Source organism: Equus quagga, chromosome 2 (assembly GCF_021613505.1).
Source record: "Equus quagga isolate Etosha38 chromosome 2, UCLA_HA_Equagga_1.0, whole genome shotgun sequence".
In the NCBI taxonomy this organism is placed as follows: Eukaryota; Metazoa; Chordata; class Mammalia; order Perissodactyla; family Equidae; genus Equus; species Equus quagga.
The window spans coordinates 5,721,619-5,746,736 of record NC_060268.1 but is presented as its reverse complement, the minus strand read 5'-3'; the positions used below and the strand labels follow the sequence as shown (position 1 = coordinate 5,746,736).

General features: G+C 39.8%; 1 protein-coding gene across 3 annotated transcripts in view; it reads left to right on the top strand.

Annotated features, from left to right (window-relative positions):
- The first annotated feature begins 525 nt into the window (after nt 1-525).
- FANCM (FA complementation group M) overlaps nt 526-25,118 on the top strand; it is a 53,983-nt gene continuing 29,390 nt past the window's right edge. For all 3 annotated transcript variants that reach the window (XM_046654090.1, XM_046654089.1, XM_046654088.1), the window contains exons 1-10: nt 526-1,103; nt 1,669-1,841; nt 3,972-4,049; nt 9,669-9,827; nt 12,877-13,008; nt 14,693-14,822; nt 15,155-15,280; nt 15,768-15,854; nt 18,245-18,429; nt 23,709-23,915. In XM_046654090.1, the coding sequence (XP_046510046.1) occupies nt 587-1,103; nt 1,669-1,841; nt 3,972-4,049; nt 9,669-9,827; nt 12,877-13,008; nt 14,693-14,822; nt 15,155-15,280; nt 15,768-15,854; nt 18,245-18,429; nt 23,709-23,915 (1,794 nt within the window). In that variant the 5' untranslated portion in view covers nt 526-586. The remainder of the gene's footprint in view (nt 1,104-1,668; nt 1,842-3,971; nt 4,050-9,668; nt 9,828-12,876; nt 13,009-14,692; nt 14,823-15,154; nt 15,281-15,767; nt 15,855-18,244; nt 18,430-23,708; nt 23,916-25,118) is intronic.

The following is a 25,118-nucleotide window of genomic DNA, read 5'->3' as shown; positions in this document are numbered from 1 at the left end:
TCTTAATAACGAGAAAAACAGGCCTGGCGTTCTGTTTTCTCGGCCTAGATGGCGGAGGCCGACTAGATGTCTAATTCTAGCTAAACCCTTTTGCTTTTCACCTCTTCTTCCTACTTGTAAGCACAGCCAACAAGGAATAGGGCACGTCAGACGCTCAATAATGTTAAGTTCACAAAGACGTGGCGCTCTACTGTCTCCGGGATCCTAAAGTTACTTATTTTTCTCATTTTAAGTGGTAACACTGTAGCAAAGCTGCCCGGACACTTAGCCACGGGAAACGGAACTGAAGAGTCTACATGAAAACTGAGAAGGGGACCACATTTAGAGTAACTCAACAACAAGGCGCATGCGTCTTTGGGCGGGCCGCGAGAGCTTCCGGGAAGCCAGCCAATCATACTCCCAGCGCGAAGGCGGCGGCGGCCTTTTCAAGTGGGCGAGCGGGCCGCAGTCCCGCCCTCCGGCCCGCTGTCTGTGTGAAGGGGGCGGATGGGCAACGGCCTGGCGGCGGTGGAGCGGCGGCGGCAGTGGAGTGGCGGGGGCGGCGGCTGCTGGCGTCCGAGCGAAGCCTCGGGCGGGCGTGGGCGTCATGAGCGGCCGGCAGAGAACGCTCTTCCAGACGTGGGGCTCGAGCGTGTCCCGAGCCGCCGGGGCTCCGGGTTGCGGGTCCGGAGCGGGGCGGCCCCGGAGCCCCGGCGTCGGCGGGGCGCGCTCTCCTGCAGCGGCGGGGGCCGCCGAGGCTGAGCCCGAGGTGGACGACGACGTGTTGCTGGTCGCCGTGTACGAGGCCGAGCGGCAGCTGGGGCTGGAGAGTGGCGGGTTCTGCGCGTCGGCGGGCGCCCTGTGGATCTACCCCACGAACTGCCCGGTGCGGGACTACCAGCTGCGCATCGCCCGCGCCGCGCTGTTCTGCAACACGCTCGTGTGCCTGCCCACCGGCCTGGGGAAGACCTTCATCGCCGCCGTGGTCATGTACAACTTCTACCGCTGGTTCCCCTCCGGCAAGGTGGTCTTCATGGCCCCCACCAAGCCCTTGGTGACACAGCAGATCGAGGCTTGCTACCGGGTGATGGGTATCCCGCAGCCCGACATGGCCGAGATGACAGGTATCTTAACAAGAACGCGCCAGTTGGAAACCAAATGTTGGGTCCCCAGGGGAAAGCACGCGTTCTGGGGGAAACTGAGCTAAAGGAATTCCTTGTCCCTGTGTAATAGTCCCTAGGTTATCTTACGTCCTCTCCCTTAAAGCATCATCTACTCGTAGCAAGTCCAGCCCTAATGGATAGGGTCGCTGTATTCAGAGAATCCCAGCAGCTTGCCCATTAGAGCGTTTCGAAGCGATTATGCGAGTAGACCCCATCGGTAAGTGAACATAAGCTTTCCTGCCTTTCTACTCCAGGATTTCCCAGTGGAAGAATTTGCTTCTCTTCAGATGTTAGGCCATTCTGTAGGCAGTCTTTAAAGACGATAGCAGTCTTCGGTAAGAGCCGGCATGGACATTTGGACCACAACGGAGCTTTAAAATGTAGCGTTCCGATGGTTTGTCAAGTTGTCCTCGTTTTGAAAGCGAGTTACCAAAGCGGGAATGCATTCTGCAAACAGGCCGCGTTGTTTACATTTTGCAGATAACAGTCTGGAGTTTAAAATGTAGAATGTCACTTTTATTTACAGGATGTATTCAAGCCTTCACCAGGAAGGAAATATGGCGCAGTAAGAGAGTCCTTTTCCTTACACCTCAAGTCATGGTAAATGATCTTTCCCGAGGATCTTGTCCTGCTGCTGAAATAAAGTGTCTAGTTATTGATGAAGCTCATAAAGCTCTTGGAAACTATGCTTATTGCCAGGTAATATTTTGTTAAAAAGTGTTTTGTAGTGTAAACCTTGTTAAAGAGTGTTTTGGGGAATAATTATTAGTGTTGGAAGTTATTGATGGTATTATCATTATGAAAAGCCTTATATCTATTGTCTCATATCAGGTGGTGATAGGAAATACTTTCCTTCATCCGTTCAAATCAGTGTCTCTGCTGTCATTTTTTTTTTTTTTAAACCTTAACAAGACAATTATCGTCAGATGTAGATGATGAGAGCCGAGTCATGGCTGAGGCAGTGATCCAAAGTGGGGTATGGGTGGAGTTTTGGAACTAAGATGATAATCGAAAGATTGGTAGTGAACATGCAGTGTCATCCTTGGCAGGTAGGTAAAATAATCCTTGACCATCAGCGTTGTTGTAAGGATTGAATGGCACAATGTATTCAGCAGACCTAACTGTGCCTACCTTCCAGTTAAGTACTGGAAGAATATAAAGTACAAAGGTGGGGGGGTGGGGTATGGCGGGAGAGTACTCAGGGCCAGGTCATGAAGGCGGTTGCATTTTATGCTTAGCAGCTTGAATGCTCTTTGTAGTCCGTAGCGGACATAGGCGGTGGAGACTCCTTGAAAAATGTTCAGCTGGGGTGATACTTAAGATTTAAAAGAGCTTAGAGGAGAGAAGGCCTTTTAAAGGCAGGGTGCACAATGAGGGATGTATCTCTGTATTATGTTCTGGAGAATTGTCATCTTTCTTAGAGTTGATCTCAGCTGGGAAATGGATATATTTTTTCATTTATTTTTAATCTTTCCAAGTTAAATTAATACCCAATGTGTTAAGGTTTCTGCTGAAGGAGGGGCATTTAACAATTTTTATTCTAACTCTGAAATTCTTTTTGTAGATTTAGTTTATATTTAGCAACTTTATCTGATTTATTTTCTTAAAATTTCTAGGCATTAGGTGATTTCTTTTTTAACTACAGGGCTTATGCTTTTATTGACTACATTGAGACGTGCATTGACTTCATTAATATCCAAACAGCACTGAGAGTTTACAGAGCATTGCATGTTCCAGATAGAGGTCCCAACAGGCACACCAGCTCAGTGAAGAATGTAGCTTCCTGGGTTACAAACACAACTCCATTTCCCCTTCTACAAAATGCTTGAGAATCTCTGCTGGAAAAGAAGTGGTGTATTAGGGACATTTTGTCTTGCAAGTTTTTATTTAGAACAATTCTGCTGAAGTCTCTAATGTTCTATCTTTATATGCATTCTGTATCATGTTACGAAAAACTCCATAAATAATAGTTTTAGAGTACTAATCAAGATTCAATCTCATTGAATTCATCCTTGACATGCATTGAAATTAGAGCAGTTTTTAGATAACCTGGTTTTACTGTTTCCTATGTCTAATTTGGAATATGGGATACCGAGAGCTGTTCCTGCAACTCAGTTTACTTAGAGGTCCTTTTCCTTTTTATTGGGGCCTCATGTGAAGGGGCATATGGGACTCTGACAAATGATCCAGTGTTAATCATACCAGAAGTCGGTGTTGCATTCAAACTGCAAAGCCTAGAATGATGCTTTGGTGCCACTGAAGAAAATGTTTTAGGATTTAAAAGGAAAGAGTTTTAAAATTACTCCAAATTAGCCTTATTCTTTTATGAATAAACTTAATTTAAAATTGTTCCACATAAAATCTAATTTCTTTGAAATCTTTCATAAAGCAAATCTTATTTTCCATTTAAAATCTAATTTCACACTAGTTTTTATTTATTTTCTATTTTTATGTTATAATTTATCTTGATCTGGCAAGTGTGCATATGGATATAGCTGTAAGGCAGACTGTGGCCCAAGCAATGGAGAGTGGACTTTCTCCTTCCATTTGCCCTTGCATTGGCCCTCTGGGTTTTTGATTTGCCTCTGTACTAGGCTTTGTTGTTGTAGCTCTATGCAGAGAAGAAACCCTAAGGTGGTTGACTGATGTGGATGTAAGCCTAAATCGTTTGCTCTGCAGATAAGATGACTAACAATAGTTACACCCACTAGACCATCAATACTCTGAGTAAGGAATAATGATAATGGACCATATATAATAGCTTGTTTAACATAATCACTGTTATTTTTGTGTTGGATAAAATTTAAGAAGTTTTTTTCTTTTTTTAAGGTTGTAAGAGAACTAGTCAAATATACAAATCACTTTAGAATCTTGGCTCTTAGTGCCACACCAGGTAGTGATATAAAGGTAAGTAAAGTGTCTTTCCATTTGTTAACGTTTAAGAAAATGAGAACTGTATGTGACCAGATCCGTTCGTACGTCAGTATTGAGTCTGACGTTAGGACCACCACATTTCCTACAAGGTGCCTACCTTTGCTTCTAGGGGGCAGGAGTTTTTCTACCTTAGTAGTATTCAGACGTAAGTGGGCATAAGAGTCACCTAAAGCCATTTGTTAATAAACCTTTTAATAGTAAAACTTTTAAGTTGTTACCGTTTTCAGTTCTTTTTAAGTTTTATTTTGAAATAACTTTAGACTTCCAGAAACTTGGCAAAAATTGAATTCTCTGTATTACCTGTGCTTGGCTTTCCCTAATGTTAACATATTATGTAACCATAGTAAAATTATCAAGACCAGGAAGTTAACATCGGCACAATACTGGCACCTAGTCTGCAGACCTTATCTGGATTTTGCCGGTTTTCCCGCCAGTGCCTTTTCTGCTCCAGGTTCCAGTCCAGGATCCCACACTGTGTGTAGTTGTCATGTCTCCTAGTCCCTTCCAATCCGTGAGAGTTCCTCAGTCTTTTCTTGTGTTCCATGACCTTGATGTTTTTTTTTTTTATTTTTTTTTAATTAACTTTTTTTTTTTTTTAAAGATTTTATTTTTTTCCTTTTTCTCCCCAAAGCCCCCCGGTACATAGTTGTATATTCTTCGTTGTGGGTCCTTCTAGTTCTGGCATGTGGGACACTGCCTCAGCGTGGTCTGATGAGCAGTGCCATGTCCGCGCCCAGGATTCGAACCAACGAAACACTGGGCCGCCCGCAGTGGAGCGCGCGAACTTAACCACTCGGCCACGGGGCCAGCCCCATGACCTTGATTTTTTTTTTTTTTTTATTGAGTTATTGATAGGTTGCAATCTTGTGAAATTTCAATTGTACATTAATGTTTGTCAGTCATGTTGTAGGTGCACCACTTCACCCTTTGTGCCCACCCCCCACCCCACCTTTCCCCTGGTATCCACTAAACTGTTCTTGGTCCATAGTTTTAAATTCCTCATATGAGTGGAGTCGTACACAGATTATCTTTCTCTCGCTGGCTTATTTCACTTAACATAATTCTCTCAAGGTCCATCCATGTTATTGCAAATGGAGTGATTTTGTTCTGTTTTGCAGCTGAGTAGTATTCCATTGTATATATGTACCACATCTTCTTTATCCATTCGTCTGTTGATGGGCACTTAGGTTGCTTCCACGTCTTGGCTATTGTAAACAGTGCTGCAATAAACATTGGGGTGCACAGGACTTTTGGGATTGCTGACTTCATGCTCTTTGGATAGATACCCAGTAGTGGGATGGCTGGATCGTATGGTAGTTCTATTTTTAGTTTTTTGAGGAATCTCCATACTGTTTTCCATAGTGGCTGCACCAGTTTGCATTCCCACCAGCAGTGTATGAGGGTTCCTTTTTCTCCGCAACCTCTCCAACATTTGTTGCTATTAGTTTTAGATATTTTTGTCATTCTAACGGGTGTAAGGTGATATCTTAGTGTAGTTTTGATTTGCATTTCCCTGATGATCAGCGATGATGAGCATCTTTTCATGTGCCTATTGGCCATCAGTATGTCTTCTTTGGAGAAATGTCTGTTCATGTCTCCAGCCCATTTTTTGATTGGGTTGTTTGATGTTTTGTGATTGAGTTGTGAGAGTTCTTTATATATTAAGGATATTAAGCCTTTGTCAGACATATGACTTGCAAATATTTTTTCCCAGTTAGTGGGTTGTTTTTTTGTTTCAATCCTGTTTTCATTTGCCTTGAAGAAGCTCTTTAATCTGATGAAGTCCCATTTGTTTATTCTTTCTATTGTTTCCCTTCTCTGAGAAGGCATGGTGTCCGAAAAGATCCTTTTAATACTGATGTCAAAGAGTGTACTGCCTATATTCTCTTCCAGAAGACTTATGGTTTCAGGTCTCACCTTTAGGTCTTTAATCCATTTTGAGTTTATTTTGGTGAATGGTGAAAAAGAATGGTCAATTTTCATTCTTTTACATGTGGCTTTCCAGTTTTCCCAGCACCATTTGTTGAAAAGACTTTCTTTTCTCCATTGTATGCCCTCGGCTCCTTTGTCGAAGATAAGCTGTTCATAGATGTGTGGTTTTATTTCTGGGCTTTCAATTTTGTTCCATTGATCTGTGCACCTGTTTTTGTACCGGTACCATGCTGTTTTGATCACTGTAGCTTTGTAGTATGTTTTGAAGTCAGGGATTGTGATGCCTCCCGTTTTGTTCTTTTTTCTCAGGATTGCTTTAGCAATTCGGGGTCTTTTGTTGCCCCATATGAATTTTAGGATTCTTTGTTCTAGTTCTGTAAAGAATGTCATTGGGATTCTGATTGGGATGGCATTGAATCTGTAGATTGCTTTAGGTAGAATAGACATTTTAACTATGTTTATTCTTCCAATCCATGTACATGGAATGTCTTTCCATCTCCTTATGTCGTCATCCAATTCTCTCAGAGAGGCCTTGTAATTTTCATTATATAAGTCATTCACTTCCTTAGTTAAATTTACCCCAAGGTATTTTATTCTTTTTGTTGCGATTGTGAATGGTATTGTATTCTTGAGTTCTTTTTCTGTTGGTTCATTACTGGAGTATAGAAATGCTACTGATTTATGCAAATTGCTTTTATACCCTGCAACTTTGCTGTAGTTGTTGATTACTTCTAACAGTTTTCCAATGGATTCTTTGGGGTTTTCTATATATAAGATCATGTCGTCTGCAAACAGCGAGAGTTTCACTTCTTCCTTCCCTATTTGGATTCCTTTTATTCCTTTTTCTTGCCTGATTGCTGTGGCCAGGACCTCCAGTACTATGTTAAATAAGAGTGGTGATAGAGGGCATCCTTGTCTTGTTCCTGTTTTCAGGGGGATGGGGTTCAGTTTTTGCCCATTGGGTATGATGTTGGCTATGGGTTTGTCGTATATGGCCTTTATTATGTTGAGGTAGTTTCCTTCTATGCCCATTTTGTTCAGAGTTTTTATCATAAATGGCTGTTGGATCTTGTCAAATGCCTTCTCTGCATCTATTGAGATGATCATGTGGTTTTTATTTCTCAGTTTGTTGATGTGGTGTATCACGTTGACCTTGATGTTTTTGAAGAGTAGGTGCCAGTTATTTAGTAGAATATCCTTCAGTTTGGATTTTCCTGGTGTTTTCTCATGGTTGGAGTAAGGTTATGCGTTTTTGGCAAGAATAGCCCTGAAGTAATGCTGTTTCTTCCTCAGCACATTGTGTCAGAGAGTACATGATGATTGTCATTACTGGTGCTCTTGATCTTGACTGGGTTAAGATGAGGTCTTGGTTTCTCCGTTGTATTCTGTTTTTCCCTTTGTAATTAGTAAGTGTCTTGTGAGGGAGATACTGTGAAACTGTGTAAATGTCCTGTTCTAGCTCCCGGGATGGTTCTTGCAACAGTTTCTTCTGCAGTGGTTGCCTGTTTGCTGTTTCTTCTTTCCCTCATTTCTTTTACAGTGGTTAATTTCAATTCTTCTGGAGTGAGGAGCTGTCTCTTCTCCCCATTTATTTATCAATTCAGTTCTTTATATTAATATGGACTAATGGATATTTATTTTTTTCTATGATCTGCGATCCAGTACTGTCATTCATAATTTTCTTTTCTTTTTTTTTTTTAAAGATTTTATTTTTTTTCCTTTTTCTCCCCAAAGCCCCCCTGGTACATAGTTGTATATTCTTCATTGTGGGTCCTTCTAGTTGTGGCATGTGGAACGCTGCCCCAGTGTGGCCTGATGAGCAGTGCCATGTCCGCGCCCAGGATTCGAACCAACGAAACACTGGGCCGCCTGCAGCGGAGCACGTGAACTTAACCACTCTGCCACGGGGCCAGCCCCTCATTCATAATTTTCTTGCTCAGTGTGTTCATCTTTGTCCGTTGGCAACACCTGGAAGATGGCTCCTGTGCCCTTCAGACCTGCACCTTTTTGTCTTTTTGAACACTTTCTAACTTGCTGACATCACCAGATATTTTATGCTCATTTAGTACTTATCCTGTCCCAGACGTGGAATCAGCCATTTTCCGGAGAGCTCTGGTTTCCTTTACTGGAGGATGGTAAAAATGATTTTGAGCCCTATCCCATGACATTCTGATTTTCATATCTCTGAATAGTTTTCTGTATTGGGTTTAGGATACTTTCTAAGATAGCTTTCAACTCTGCCAACCTGTAAGACTTTTTTTCCTTCTGTCCATAGCCTTGATAATTTTTAGAAATTTCTATCCTATCCTCTCGCTTCCCTGCAGCCTTGTTTAAACATGTTTAAGCATGATTGTTTTTAGTCAACTATTAAATCTCTGCTGAAATGCCTCTCCTTCAGGAAGTTCTACTCTAAGCTCTCAAAAGTCAGCTCCCCTATTTTGTGATTTTCTTCTTAATATTTATCATAATATGTGTTTCTTTTGCTTTGTCATTTGTTTTGTGTTTTTGCCCCACTAAAATAGTAGCCACATGAAGGTAGGGATTATGCCTATCTTGGTCATAGCTCCATCACCAACTCAGTACCTGGCATGTGGGAGTTACTCAGATATTGAATGAATGAATAAATGAATGATTAAAAATACTCAAGTCTTACCTAATTTTATAAAGTGATTGTAACTTTTCTCTAGATTTTGAATGTCTGTGGAGCCTCAGTAACTACAGTGTTGGGCTCCGTGCCAAGTGCTGGGAATACAAAGGTGATTCAGATGGCATTCTTGCCTTAGAGTATTTTTTTGTCCAACTAAGCTCATGAGGATTTTCTAGTTAAAAAAAAAAAAAACCTCTTAATTTCTAGTGCTTTCATGATCCCCCCTTTTCTCCTTCCTTCCTGGCTCTTAGTGATATGGTCAGTACTGTACTAGTCTAATGGTTTGGTAGTTGTTTATACCAACACCTTATATGTTTTTGCTCCAATTCCCTACTTTTTCAATTAAGTGCCTTTATAAGCTTTGAGCGAATGAAATTTAGCCTTAGAAATATATTCACATTGTATATATTAATTTAAATGGAAAATATTCCACTAACTTACCAGTAATTGATTGAGTATAGGCTCTATACCCTCAATTTCTTAGCAAGCCAATTTGTAAAGTATTCCTAACATACATTTGTGTCCTTTGATAGTAACAAGACTTCTCTGTTTTTCTCACAAAAAAATCAATGGAAAAAAGTATTTGCCAGGGAATCAGGAAATCTGCGTTCTGATTCTAGCTCTGAAATTGATCGTGTTATATAGTTTTCGGGATGTAGTTTTCTTTTCTGAAACTTTTTTTGTCTGAATCTTTATAAAATGTTGATGGAAGGAATATGTTACTGCTATTGGCAAGTGCAAAATACATTTAAGGAACTTGTTGGACATTTACCATTGTTCTTATTTCTTGGATGCTTATCTTGAAGTCTGCATGGAAGAAAGATGTTTCAAAAGCCTTATTCCTCTATTGTGCCACTTCTGACCTGTGTTAGCGTTCTGTTTCTTTAAAAATATTTAATGATATGAATTTCTAATATTTCTTTCAAATTTTAACACTGTTCTATTTCTGTTAGTGACAAACTAAAAAACTTAAGTAATATAATTTATAATCATACTTAATTGATTTTGCATAGGCCGTGCAACAGGTTATTACCAACCTACTAATTGGGCAGATAGAGCTTCGTTCTGAAGATTCTCCAGATATCCTGCCATACTCTCACGAGAGACGAGTTGAAAAACTTGTCGTTCCCCTCGGTGAAGAACTTGCTGCCATCCAAAAGGCATATATACAGGTAAGCCATTTTTATCACAATTCAGTGTTTTAATAAACGAACTAATAATGTAATTGCTTTAGTTAACAGGATCTGGCTGTGAGAACATATAATCATTTTATATAATATGTTGAAAAATTCTTTGAAATTGAAATTTTTGGAATGAGCACCATATTTTATTTTTGGCAAACTATTAGTTAAGGAGGCAATACAAAATGATGTACCATTTCTAATGTGAATAATAGCTTCATATGGTTTTGTATTTTTTTAAGTATACCTTTTAATTGCAGTACAGAACACCTCTCCCCTACACATATATTAACAGCAGAGTGCACTAAACGTAAGTGTGCAGCTCAGTGAATTTTTACATGGTGAAAACACCAATAACACATATCTGGATTCAACCAGAAGTTTCTTTGTAAGGAAATATATTTTCAGTATTTTCCTTCTTGATCCCTTATACAGCAATGGTTCTCAGCTGTAGTCGGTTTTGCCCACCTGGCGACATTTGGCAATATCTTGACACATTTTTGGTTGTCGTAACTGAAAGGGGTGGGGAGTGGAGTTGCTTCTGGCATCTAGTGCTTAGAGGCCGTGAATGCTGCTTAACATCTTGCAGTGAACAGGAGAACCCCCCCAACAACGAAGAATTATTTCGTCCAAATGTCAATATTTTAGCTTTGAGAAATCACTTAGACAGTTACCCTTTCAGTGGGAAAAATTGAGGGTAAATCATTGTTTTTCTGTAGTTCATAATTAGTGTCATACTGAAAACATCTTGTTTTCGTATCCTCATTGCTGTGGATTAGAGATGACTGCAGATTCCATGCCACTTCTCTGTGGGGAGGGGTTTGTTTCCCCTTCCCAGGAGTCTAGGCTGGCCTGTGACTGCGTTGAGCAACAGAATGTGATGAAGCTCAAGTTGGTCACGTTGAGGAGGAGGGAGGAGCCAGTAGATAGCTAGAATTGAGGTGCAGACAACAGCCGGGTTGAGCTATTTCAGCCGGCCCTGCTGTTTGAGGCTCCAGACCTCAGGGAGCAGAGACAAGCTGTCCCTGCAGAGCCTGGAAGAATTTGGTTTTGTTTTTAACATTTAATTTTGCAATAATTTTAGACATTCAAAAAATTTGCAAAAATAGTATAGGGAGTTCCACTGGGGAGATGCTTTGAGACTGTGCAAATACCTTGCTTGTCAATATTTTGCCCGCTAATTTTAGCATACAGTGATGGTTCTTGCTTGCAATAGTTCTTTCTGTAGTGTTTGCCTAATCATTGTTTCTTCTTTCCCTTTCTTTTCCATTTGTTAATTTGAATTCTCTTATAATGAAGAGTTGTTTCTTCTCCATTTATTTATTAATTCCATTCTTTATATCAATATAGACTAATGAGTATTTGATTTTTCTGTGGGTTAAATCCAAGACTGTCATTATTGGTTTTGTTGCTCACGTCGTTCCCGCTTTGGTCATTGGGAGCTGCTTGAAGATGCCTCCTGTGTCTTCAGACGTGCACTCTTTTCTTTGGAGCACTTCCTAATTTTCTACTTTACAAGATATTTTATGCTGATTTAGTATTTTTCCTGTCCCAGCCATGGAATCAACCATTTCTTCAAGGAATCCCTGTTCCTTTTATGGAAGCGTGGTATTTAGAAATCAAGGTCTGTTCACTAGGTGTGCTTGTTGTTACTGTGGTGTCGTTGCTTCTACGCCCTTGCAGTGCCTGCTTGAATTCTTACCCACAGAATCAGAATTGTGTGCAAATACAGTGGTGGTGGTTTTAATCTGTGATGCTTTGAAGTAGTTTGTTGTGCAGCGATACATAACCAAAACATTCAAGCATCATTTAACCTTTAATAAGTCTTTCTTAAAGAGAAGTTTTGTAGGAATATGGTTTGGTTTTTGTTTTTAAATTATTTGTAACAAAGTTTTTAATGTTATTAACTTAAGATATGGAAAAATCTTTCCAGTAATCATCTGCTAAATACTAATATATTTTGTTATGATTAAATCATTCCATTTATAAGAATCTAAAACTTAGAGTTTGTAAATCACATATAAGAATTTAATTTCACTGACATTTTTGAGTGCTTCTTTTAGCAGTGTGATCAGCAAAGCTGGAAGGAAGGAAAGATAAAAATGTACTAAAATAGCTCTATTTTAGGAAATAAAAATTAGGCAAAAATTTGAACAGTTTGTTACGTATTACTGTAGTGGGTCTTCATCTGGTAGTCTCTTTTGTCTTCCTTCACTGTGCCAGCAAACTCATTCCTGCATCAGGACCCTGTGTCTGCTGCTTCCCCTTCCTCGAGTGCTCTGTCCTCGGAACCTCTCATACTCAACGTACTTCATCATTTAAACGTGAGCTCACATGTTACCTCTTCAGAGAGACTGTTTCTGTCCACCTTATTTCATAATAACCCCTTTTCCCTCAAAGACTCTTCTTCATCACTGTGTTTTAGGTCTTAATGTGTTTGTTGTAATCAAAATGCTCTGCTTTCTTTTTCACTTCTTCCTTCCTTGCTTCCCTCCCTTGGATCTACACCTTATGAAAACAGCGATTTCACTGTTTCAGCCACAGTATCCTGAGTGTTTAGAACAATGCTTGATACATAATAGATACTTAATAAGTATTTCGTGAAAGAATGAATCAACAAATGAAATTAAATGTACTCAGGGCATTTTGATTTTGTCACCAGTCTATAGATATTTGCCTATGTGCCAGACTTTGTTGTAGGTACTGAAGATGTAACAGTGAAGAAGCCAAAGGCCCTCCTTTCATTGTTCTTAGATTGGGGCTGGTGGGGGGCGGGGCACGTTAGAAAATGAACAGATAAACACATATGTTCTTAAATTATAGTTGGGTCTGATAATTGCTTGTGCTGACTCTCATACGGATGTTATCTGGGGATAAATGTCAAGTACTTTTAAATTTTATCTTTGCTGAGTTTACATAAAAATTCAGTTTAAGATGAACTTTATTTAATATATAACTCCTATTTTAATATGTGAGGAAATGATTGTATTTGAAAAAGGACTTTAAAACACCTTAAACTAAATATCTTTGAAATTTGCAGATTTTGGAAACATTTGCTAGTTCTTTGATTCAGAGGAATGTTTTGAAGAGACGGGATATCCCCAGTCTAACAAAATACCAGATAATTCTGGCAAGAGATCAATTTAGGAAAAACCCATCTCCAAATATTGTGGTAGGTACTTTTAAATAAATTTTGAAGATAGAGATTAAGTTTTTACTCAGAGCTAGAATGAAATGTAAATAATGATTGGTTTTTGGTATATATTGGCTCATCAAAAATTCAGATATGATTTATATAGTTTATAAAAGCATGAAAAATCTAGCAAGAATAGACTTTAAAGATTTTAATTAAGACAAATTTATTTTATTTTAATAAAGAATTGATATTTTAGTTTATTTCTGTGTTGCAAAGTCAAAGGGCCAAGAAAGGGTAGGTTCTAACTAACTTGTAGACCCAGAGCATTTAGTTTTAACTCTGGATACCAAGGTTGGAGGAAGCGTCACAGTAGGCTGCTTATTCCTAATCTTTCTAGGAAAAAATAAGTGGATAGGAGCATACCATCAAGCTAGGTCCAAAGTCAGAAGAGGTGCTCATAAGCACAAAAAAGCACTGAGCCATCCTTTGAACTGAGAGGGAATGCATGTGCAAAAGAGGCGATTGAAGGAAGATGTGAAGGAGACAGTGAGCAAGCCGATTGGACTGAGGTAAAGGAGTGAGGAAGGCAGGTGTGGTAGTCAATCTAGGTCGTGACCACACGAGAGCAGCTTTCAGTGTTACACCCAGAAATACGGACTTTGTTCTGTGGTATCTGGGGAACCACTAAGGGAGCCTTTCTATGAAGTTGCAGGATATTATACTAAACTTTAATAAAATGTGTTTTAATTTCTGCTAGGAGTTAAAGATTCATTGAAATTTTGTCATAAATCTAAACCCAGTGAACTTAATCTTACTGATGAGAGTTTATGTTTTTCAGAGAGGCTATTTTACCCTTTCAGGTAATTAGGATGCCATCTTAGGGCATTAATCACTATCCTGGAAACATTCAAAATGAGTATCTCTGATGTTAAATGCTACTAAAAATGCAAGGTAGCGAATACTAGTTTTTATCCAGAATAAAGAAAATAATTAAAATCTATTCTCAGTGGTCAGTCTTTTTAAAACCGTCTCATTGTATAGATACACCTGCTGTATGCTGCCGTAGGAGTGTGTACTTCACTTTTCCAAGAGAGTAGTGGTTTTGAGGACAAGGGCTCTGGGCCGAATTCCCTGGGGTCCAATCCTGGCTCTGCAGCTTCCGCACCTGTGAAGTGGGTGTAATCAGCTAGGTGTAATCCTAACCTCCCAGCTGTTAGGATTGAATGAGTTTGTACAAGTAACATGCTTAGAACATGGTCTGGTGCTCAGTGTCAGCCGTTATTATGGCACTTATACCTGGTGTTAAATGTTGGTGTTAAACAGTCTGATTAAATATTTGTCCTGATGCCAGTAACATTCATGAGGATAGGCCCATAATGGACGTGTTTTCCATTGTGTCCCGAATACCTCACTCAGTGCTTGACGTGCAGTGATGCTTATTAAATAGTTTTGAAAGAACAAATGAAACTATGTACTGCTAATAATTTTCCTGTAAAGACAAACAGTATGTGATAAATATTTCCCCCATAATTGTCTTTAAAATGTAGATTTCCGGTTGAATTAAAGAAAAAAAATAAAGGGACAGATTATATATGGAAAATACATTGCCACCTTTCCATAGTAACATCCTATGACATGCACTAGAACCAATAAGTTCTACATGGAACATGTATCTTCATTTCTTTCTCTGCTTAAATTTGATATATGCTTGTTTTTCTAGGGAATACAAGGCATAATCGAGGGAGAGTTTGCTATTTGTATTAGCTTGTATCATGGTTACGAATTATTGCAGCAAATGGGAATGAGATCCTTATATTTCTTCCTTTGTGGAATTATGGATGGAACTAAAGGTATATTATTTAAAGAAATAATAATGTATTATTTTCATTAAAGATATATTGAACAGTTTAGTTTACTTAAAAATGCTTTATTTCAAAAAGCAATGAGATAGTTATGTAACAGCTGGCCATGTTTCTTTGTTTTTGATGAATAGCTGGAAAAGAGCAAGCCATTCATTAACACATATGTGAATGTGGAACTGGAAGAAGTTGCTGGTTTTCATGTTTAAATTGGGAAAACTTGCATTCATTTGTAAAGTTTAATTTCTTTTTAATAAATAATAAATTTGATTAGTTTCCTGTTAAGTTTATTTATTTGGAAAATCTTTTCTTAATTCCTGAAGGAATGACTCGGGCAAAAAATGAACTTAGCCGAAACGAGGACTTCATGGCACTCTATAACCATCTCGAGGGCATGTTTGCACAGACACAGGGTGCTTCAGCAGGGGGCACCTCTGCTACCCAGAAAGGTCTGATTTTTATTTTATATGGTTTTTCTTCATCAAGGTGAATTTTCAAATTTTGCTCCATTGATCCTCATATCTATCTATAGTTACTTATATTTCTTTAGCAACAGACCTGTTAAATGCTTAAAGATTTTCTTTAAGTTAGGATAGATGCATATTCAAGCAGTTAATAAACTTTAAGTATATAATAGATGTTAGTAGTTGTTACTGGCAGTGAAAATTCTCAGAACTGCTAAAAACTGATTTATAGCTTAAATAAATATGTATTTTTTCCCTTTTAGTTTGCTGCTGATTCCTGTTGGGGTTCTTCTGAGAATTAAATGTTCATAAAAGTTCAAAGTTTATTTTACTGTAATGCTTATGTGCTCCCAGATACTACTTACTATTTAAATAAAAAGAAAAAAGTAACAAATTCATTTTGAAAAGGATAATTAAAATGCATTAATGTAATTGAATATGGAAAAATATAGAATTTTTTTTTTTTTTGCAGGAGATAAAGATAAAACATTTTTCTACAGTCATCCAAAGTTAAAGAAATTAGAAGAAGTTGTAGTTGACCACTTCAAGTCGTGGAATGGTGAGTCGTATTTAGTAGCTTCAGAGTGAGACAGAGTTGTTAGTTTGTGCTAACACTTCTTACGGAGAAGATAGGCTTTTAATTACTCTAGTGACTAGAAAAAAGCTCTGAGAGATTTTGGGAGGTTAGGGGCAAGGGAAATGGTGGGAATGTTAAGAATAGGGTATTATATATAAAAGGAAAGTCAGTATGGGGCAATATAAGGGAAGCTGACATGAAACAAAATCTGATATAATGGTAGGGAAAGTAAAGCAGGTAAGGAGAGAGTCATGGAGGATGCTGTTCTGTCGAGTGTTGGAGAAAGCCTGTCTGTAGGGTGATGTCTGAGCTGTACTCATGGAAATGAGGGAACAAGCCTTGTGGTTTCCTGTGGGAGGATCACACCAGGTGGAGGGAACAGTACATTCAAAGGCTCTGAGGCAGTAGGGTGGTTGGTCTAATTAGGAATCAGTGAACAAACCATGTGGCTGGAGTAGTGCAATGAGGGTGAGAGTGGTGTAGGCGGAGATGGGTGAGGGAGCCCAGGGCCAGATCACTAAGACTTGTGAGCTGAGTCACAACTTTGGTTTATTCTGCAAGTGCTTACGCTTTGTGAAACTATTGCCAAGGAGTTCAGAGCGGTAGAATTGGCAGGTTTGTGGAGAGCAGACATTGACCAATGAGGAGACTATATGCTAGTTTCAGATGATAACAGGCGATGATGTCTTGTGCCAAGGCAGGGGTAGGGGAGGGGCTGAGAAGTGCTTATAGATTCTTGATGTTTTTTGAAGTTGGAGCCAACAGTATTTGTTGTTTGACAAAGAGTATGAGAAAAAAGGAGTCACATGGGTGTGCATGTGTGTGTGTGTGTGTGTGTGCGCGTGTATCATTATGTGAGCAGAGAGAAAATTAAGAACAGCATGGAGAAGAAAGAGCAAACGTGTTAAGATGCTTTTGAGACATCCAGGTGTAGGTGTGCAGGGAGCTGGTAAGTGCGTCTGGATCTTAGTGGTCTGGGATATTTTTATCTATTTACATGCCTGTGAATAAATTTTGGAGTCATCAGTATAAAGGTAATATTTAAAGTTTCAGGAATAGATGTGGTCACATCACCAGGAATAGTTTAGAGACAGGAGAAGACCCAGAATGTAGTCCTGAAGAATACTGGCATCAGAGTTCAGAGGGAAAAAGCCACAAGGAGATTGAGAAAGGGACAGACAAGTCAGGTGTCAGAGGAGCTGAAGGAAGGGACTGTTTCGTAGGAAGGAGCCGACTGTGTTCAATGCTGCCGAGGCGTGTGGTACCATGGACTAAATAGGAAGCGTCTGTTGAACTTGGTGATCTGGAAGTTACTCATGACTTTGGAAGAGGAGCTGCAGTGGAGTGAAGGGAGACAGGCAGGCTGCCGGCCGGCTGAGGAGACTGGCTTACACCAGAAGGAGCAGAGGGTCAGGAGATGGTCAGATGGAGTCTTGATGCTGGGTAATGCAGAGGAGGTTTATCTAGAATACTTTTCTGTACAGCTGCTCCTGCTGTTTGCTTATGTACTGTGAATTCGCTTTGTATGTTTTGAGTCATTTAATCCTTAAGGTTGTCCCTGGCACCCTCATGATGATTAATGTAGTGTAAATCACGTGGAAGAAAAAAGGCTTGTCAAAGTCCCAAGCAAGCTTAAAAAGAAAAGAAACGAACAACACCACGAACTCCACACAACTTGCGATTATTAACTAATTGCTCTATGCAAGTCTACATACCTTATGTTTACTGTTTCATTTAATCATCACCACAGCCCATTTTAGATGTGAAGAAACTAAAGTTTAAAGAGGTTAAATAGCTACCATGGTCACACATCACCCAGCGAGTAAGTGGCCCAGCCTCAAAAACCATGTTCTTCTTTGTGGATTCTATGGCCTCCCAAACACAGAGACTCTGGGAGCAGCTTTGTGATTGGCTGTTGGGTATATTCTGCAGTTGTCACTGGAGATTACAAAAGTATAGTAGGTTCAGGGACAGAATTCTGAGGCCTGGGTAAGACAGTGCCTTTGGTGACAGCAAGGAAAGGGAAGATGCGCGAAATCAGCGGGGGCTCTGCAGCTCTGTGATTCCAGCTGAGAGGGCGAAAGGGGACTAACAGGCCTCAGGCGTGACTGAGGACTGGCCAGACATGCCTCAGGTCCTTTTGGTTTGATTTTCTTAGAATTTTATTATGACAGCCAGTGAGAAGTAGGGAGCCAAGATTATTAAAATTACTAGAGAAGGTAGGAGGAAAACCAGCGAAGGTTTATGATGTCTTAAATTATTTTTTTGAAAGAATTATCATTCATTAGCATATAGTTTCAGGCTTGTCTTTGAACTAGTTCTTGTCTATATGCTTTTAAAAAGTTGTAATTAAAGTATTTTTTGTTATATAGCTCAGAACGCCTCTGAAAAGAAATGTGACAAGACCAGAGTTATGATCTTCTCTTCATTTCGAGACAGTGTTCAGGAAATTGCAGAAATGCTTTTACAGCATCAGCCAATGATTAGAGTGATGACTTTTGTTGGCCACGCCTCAGGGAAAAGCATGAAGGGTTTTACCCAGAAGGAGCAACTGGAGGTAAGTGTTTTACTTCTGGAGATATGAAAATAAAAATAAAATCGATTAGCTTTGCACTTACGCTTTTTTTTTGTTTTAACTCATTGGTCAATTGGTTACTTCTTGAATATAAATTTATTGTAAACATGTAAATAAATGCATATTTTGAAAAACCAAAAAAGGTGTTTGTTGAGATTTTGAGACTTTTTTAAGTACTGAACAGTGTGGTGGTTAAGCAGAAAGGTCTGGCATCATGCTGTCTCTGTCAGAATCCTGGCTCTGCCCCTTCCAAGTGCACGCAACTCCTGTGCCTCAGTTTCCCTGATCTGTAAACGTGCTTCATTTAGTATTAAATGAAATCATACGTAGAGTCTTCAGTAAATGTTTACTGTTTATTTTAAATCATACTTTATTCCAAACAAATAATGAGCTTATCTTTTTTTTCTATTATTTAAAAATCTTAATTTCGGAATATGATCGAGGAAACCATGGTGGTATTGGAGGTAGCCCTATGCTCTGAATAAGAGGGCCTAAGTTTTCTAAGTGCTGTGATATGTTTTCTGGGAAATTTTAGACTATTGGTTTTCATAAACCTTGTACAGGTTTTTGCAGATTAGCTGTAGTCTGCCTTTGAGTAGTCACTGACAGTTAGGAGTGTCTTTAATGTCTGATTGACCCTGACAGATCTTTCCTGCTCTGTCGACATCGGTAGCTGAGGAATCCTGTTCTTTAACATCTGTCATAGCAGTCCCCACTGCACTCGGAAGAGTTGTGGGAGCTGACGGGTCTGGTAGGCAGGGTCTGGGAGGTGTTCCTGCGTCTGAAGATAACACCTTTCCACCTCAAGGCTGAGTAGAAGTCTTGGCAGGGTTCAGACATCCAGTGGGTGACGATGGCTGCTCTTCACATTAATGTGTGAGTGACACGTGAAGTGGGTTTTTACTGAGGGGTCAAGCATTTTGAAAAGCTCATAGTACCCAACCTGATCTCTGGCCAATTTCATTATTACCTCAAATCACTATTTTCTCAGTTTGTCAGGTGCCATAGGAAACCTTGTTGATTTTATTGACTTTGTCCTTTACTCACTTATATCAATAATATTTGTATGTAGGCCAGAGTAACAACCCTTTTTTTTTTTTTACGTAACTGCTTTCATAACAGCGGTTTTATTCTGAAGTAAGCTTTCATGCAAATAGTTGTAATTAAATTATTCATTTATTTAGAAACAAGAGATGAAGTCAGAGAGGAAGTGGGGGAGGCTAGCTCCTTTAGGGCCTTATAGATCGTGTCCATGTTAGTGACTTTGGCTTTTACTCTGAGTGAGGTCCTTTGGAGAGTTTGGAACAGAGGAGGGTCATGACCTGATTTCTGTTTTAAAAGAATCACACTGTAGCTGCCTTAATAATAAACTGTAGGGGCTGAGGGTGGAAATAGGAAGACCAGTTGGAAGACTTATATAGTAATTCAAGCTCCAGGTGATGTGGCTTGGCTGGGGTGGTAGCAGGGAAGGTTGTGAATGGTTGGATTCTGTATGTATTTTGAAGGTCAAACTGATAGGATTTGTTGACAAATTAGAGTGGGATGTGAGATAACAGAGTGTGAAGGCTGCCTCCAGGGCTGACTTCAGGTGTTTTAGTCTGAGCCACTGAAAGAGCTCTGTTAACAAAAGACTGCAGGACAAGCAGGTTTGGGAGAGAGTGTCAGGAGCTTGGTTTTGGACCAGTTAACTTGGCATGCCTATGAGATTAGTATTTTTAAACTATCTGAATTGATGGAGGACCTGTTTATTTCCTCTCAATACATCACAGATAGATACTTTTGAACATTACAATAAAAATGAATTAGAAAAATTTAATTAACGGAAAACAAAGTTCATGTCCAATTTATTATTAGAGTGAACAAACAGAATTACTCTGTCAAGTTTCTAAATACTTCCTCTTAATTTCTGTACATATCTTGTTTGGGACCAGTAATACATAGTTGATGGATTAGACTGTGAATAGCACGTTTGTAAACATCCTGTAGAGATGTTGAATATGTAAGTCTTGAGTTCATGGGCTCAAGGGTTGATGGAAATATGTATTTGGGAATCATCATTATCTAAATGGGACTGGATGAAATTATCAAGTGACGGAATAGAGATAGAGACGATGACCAAAGACTGAGCTCTGGGGTACCTTGTTGTTATGAGAGATAGCAATGATGATGATTCTGTGGGGAATTAGAGTAAGTGGCTAGTGAAAGACCAGGAGAGTGTGATATCCTGGAGCCAAATGAGATGGAAGAAGTGACTAAATGTTTAAATGCTGCTGGTAGATCATATACGATGATAACTGGGACTTGAGATTGGACTAAGATGAGAAGGCAAGTGACCTTGAGAAGAATGGTTTCGGTGGAAAGGGGGGGGCAAGCTTGGTTGAAGTGATTTCAAGAGAGGAGAGGATGGAGCAGAGCGAGAGGTATAGACGAGTCTTTTAAGGATTTTACTGTAAAGGAGAGCGGAGATGTACGTGGTTTTTTTATTTGTTCTATGTTAAGAGATATAACAGTATGCTTATATGCTGATAGGATTGGTCAGTTGAGAAAGAAAACTTGATGATGGAGCCGAGAGAAGAGTATTGCTGCTAAGATCTTGGAGTAGACGGGGAAAGGGATGGGATCTAGTGCACAACTATAGGAGTTGACCTCAGTTAAGGATGTCTGGATAGTTTATCCGAAGAGCAATAGGAAGGAAGGCAGAATGTGCAGGCCAGGCACAGGTGGTGGGCAGGTGTGGCAGTGATACCTTGTGGGGGGTCTTTTTCGATTCTACATTCAATTGCGATTTTTGTCATGTCAGCGGCTGGGAGTGAGGAAGGGGAGGACGTTGGAAGTTTGATGAAAGGGGAGCGAGTAGGAAGCGGTTATGCAGGAGAATAGGGCGAGCCAGTGGCTAAGGAACTAGGAAATGACTTTCCGATGGCGCTAAGGGCCACTCAAGGTGAGAGAAACCAGTCAGCATGGTTGGGGTTTTCCTCCAGCCACATTGAACGGTGTGGGTACAGGCTCAGACTAGGTGGAAAGTGGGACACCATGAGTGCTGGAGTCTATTCTGAGAAAGATGGAGTAAGAAAGGAGTGAGGGAGTGGAATTTAAGCTAGGGTGACAGGTAAGCAATGAAGAAATGGTAGGATTGGTGGATTATAAATTCTAGTAGGAGTTATTTAATTAATCACATTTCTTTCTCTGATTAATTAAATAGCTTCTGGTTCATATTTATTTTTCAATTTCCAGGCAAATTAATATCAATCCTAGGAAAATAAATAACAGTTTAGTTTATACATGTTAACTAAAAAGGAAGTTGTTTGACATCCTTTATTATTCTATTAACTGTTTATATTAAAGAATTGTGTTTTTATATCTCTAGCACTCTGGCCCATTTGTTTATCTGGGTAAAAAGGACATCTGTTTTATTAAATTCCATACAGGTAATATTAGGTCAGTCTTTCCTTGGCTTAATGTCATTACAGATTCCAAAGGGAAATGAATTATTAAGTTTTCATCATGATCATTGCTTCTCCTTGTGCGCTGAGATTTTCCATATTGAAGGAAAACTCTTTGACTAGTGCTGTTGGAAAGGCTGATAAGAGGACTTAATGTGACAAGTTTATATTTATTATCCTACTTTTAAGGTTGTTGTTTTTAATAATAGAACTAGCTTAAGGGTTAAGATAATGGGTTTTTGGAGCCAGAGAGACGTAAGTTCAAATGCTGACAATTATCGTTACTTGTAGGAGAGTAGAATGTTTGAGCTTAAAGGACCTTTATGGCCTTTGTCATGAGTCCATGGCTATTTCTATACTCTGCTAGAGTTCATATTTCCTTTTTATGTTAACAATATTATGTTATCAATATCTTCTCCTGAAATTTACGTTTTGTTTGTAAGTTCTGATAACTGTCCTTCACACTAGCCATTTTGTTCAGGCATTCTAACATTTTAATATATATTTATAAAGCATTGGTCAAAGCATGACTGATTCCTCTGGAACACCATCATTCAACTTTGTTTCTGTTCTCTGTCTGTTGAACATTGTCTTACTCAATTGCCTCCGCCGCCACTCCACCACACACATGCCTGTATCGTTGGTGTTGATGTATATGGAGAAACAGGCTCAGGGCAGTTGAGAACTAACTTTGTAAGGGTTAAGGAAATTTTTCATAGTGTTTTATTGGCTTTTCCATTGACTCATTCTCAGGCTATTGTAGTTTCGTTAAACTGATTAGAGAGAAATCCTGGTGTAGGGGAGGAAAAATAACTTTCCTTCCAGCCTTCTGGGTCCTTACCTGAAACCCCTGTAATAACAGACTGCTTAACAAGAGAAAAAGCTGTGGTAATTTATTAACACGTAGACATCCTGTGTACATGGGAGATACCCAGGGAACGGTGATTAACTCCCCAAGGTGGCTAGAATTCAGATTTAAATACCGTCTTAATAGAGAAAGGGGAGAGGGGTCATAGGCTTCTTAGGGGGGAAAAATAATTTTCACTAAATATGACTGACCCTTAGAAGAATAGATGGGAGGTGTGATAGTTTGTGACAAAGTTTGGGTGTGGGGTCGACTTGTAGACTCCTCCCCTGTGACAGAGTCAGTCTTCCCCAGTTGATGAGACTCCCTGAGGGCACTGACGAGAATTGGATTCCTTTTGGAGGATCTGTTTTTAGACAGATAAGAACAGTTCAGAGAAAGTCTCTCCCTGCATTTGCTGTTTTTCAAGTGCCTACAGCTCAAAATAATCAGTATACCAAAGCAGCATATTTTGGGGCAGCATGTCCTGAAGCGCTCCAGTCATATTGGGGGGCAGCATATTCTGCTCCCCTTCACTGGAATGGCAGTATGAAAGCTAAGACATGAATTCCAGGAGTACGAAGGCATTCTTACTTTAGATACACCTCACAGAAAGTTTAGGTCTAGGATGTGATAAATAGCAGTCATTGCTTTGGGCCATTTACCTGCCCTCTGACCTTTTTAGTGATGCTAAAGATGATATCTAGGATTTCTCATTCACGTGTAAATTGTTAGCAAACCCTTTTGGCATCACAACCATTATTAAAGCAAGGGAATTAGGACTGCCTCTTGCATTTCACAACAATCTCTTTTGGCTCATATTTCTATTTTGCCACTTCTTTTCCTATTTGATAGTATTCTGGATGCTGATTTTTAATCTGATTTCACCATTTTGGGGTGAATGGAAAAGTATGCTTTAATCTGCAATTCTCTTACATTTGCATCTAATTATTTTTAAATCATTTTTATTTTAGGTAGTGAAACGGTTTCGTAGTGGTGGTTACAATACATTGGTTTCTACTTGTGTTGGTGAAGAAGGTTTGGATATAGGAGAAGTTGATCTTATAATATGTTTTGATGCCCAGAAGAGCCCAATTCGTCTTATACAGCGCATGGGTAGGACCGGCCGCAGACGCCAAGGCAGGATCGTTGTTATCCTTGCTGAGGGACGGGAAGAACGGGTGAGTAGATGTGGAGAAGCATGATTTGCTAATTAAAATTTGAGAAATAGGGGCTGGCCCCGTGGCCGAGTGGTTAAGTTCGCGCGCTCCACTGCAGGCGGCCCAGTGTTTCGTCGGTTCGAGTCCTGGGCGCGGACATGGCACTGCTCGTCGGACCATGCTGGGGCGGCGTCCCACATGCCACAACTAGAGGAACCCACAACGAAGAATACACAACTATGTACCGGGGGGCTTTGGGGAGAAAAGAAAAATAAAATATTAAAAAAAAAAAAAAAAAAAAAAAAAATTTGAGAAATATAGCCCAAAGACAAATCTTCAGTATTCAAAGTCCAAACAATTTGTTGTAATCATAGTTGAGTTTTTCCCCCTTTGTATTAGATTCTCACTATTGTAATTAGGAGAAATTTTTTTTTTAAAGATTGGCACCTGGGCTAACAACTGTTGCCAATCTTTTTTTTTTTTTCCTGCTTTATCTCCCCAAACTCCGCGCCCCCTACACACAGTTGTATATCTTAGTTGCAGGTCCTTCTAGTTGTGGGATGTAGGACGCTGCCTCAATGTGGCCTGACGAGTGGTGCCATGTCCGCACCCAGGATCCGAACCCTGGGCCGCCGCAGCAGAGCGCACAAACTTAACCACTTGGCCATGGAGCGGCCCTCTTTTTTTTTTTTGAGGAAGATTAGCCTTGAACTAACATCCACCACCAATCTTCCTCTTTTCTGCTGAGGAAGACTGGTCCTGAGCTAACATCTGTGCCCGTCTTCCTCTACTTCATATGTGGGGTGTCTGTCATAGCACAGCCTGACAGGTGGTGCAAAGGTCTGCACCCTGGGATCCGAACTGGTGAACCCTGGGCCACTGGAGCAGAACATGTGACCTGAACCACTGCGCCACTGGGCTGGCCTGTAATTAGGAGAATTTTTGACTGGATTCTTTTACTATTTCCCTATGCTTTTAAGGCCTATTTTTTGTGTGTAGTTTTCTGTGTTTTTTTAACTACAGCAAGCTGAGAATTTTTTTTATGTTTGAAAGGGTTGCCTAAGTCAATCAGCTGACCAACAAGAACACATGCCAGAGATAGTATGTAGCCTGCGAAGCCTAAAATATTTACTTTCTGGTCCTTTATGGAAAAGTTTGCTGATGCCTATTCTAAGTGATAAGGGACTTGAATTGTACCTTGCTACAATCTTGGGTGACAGGCCT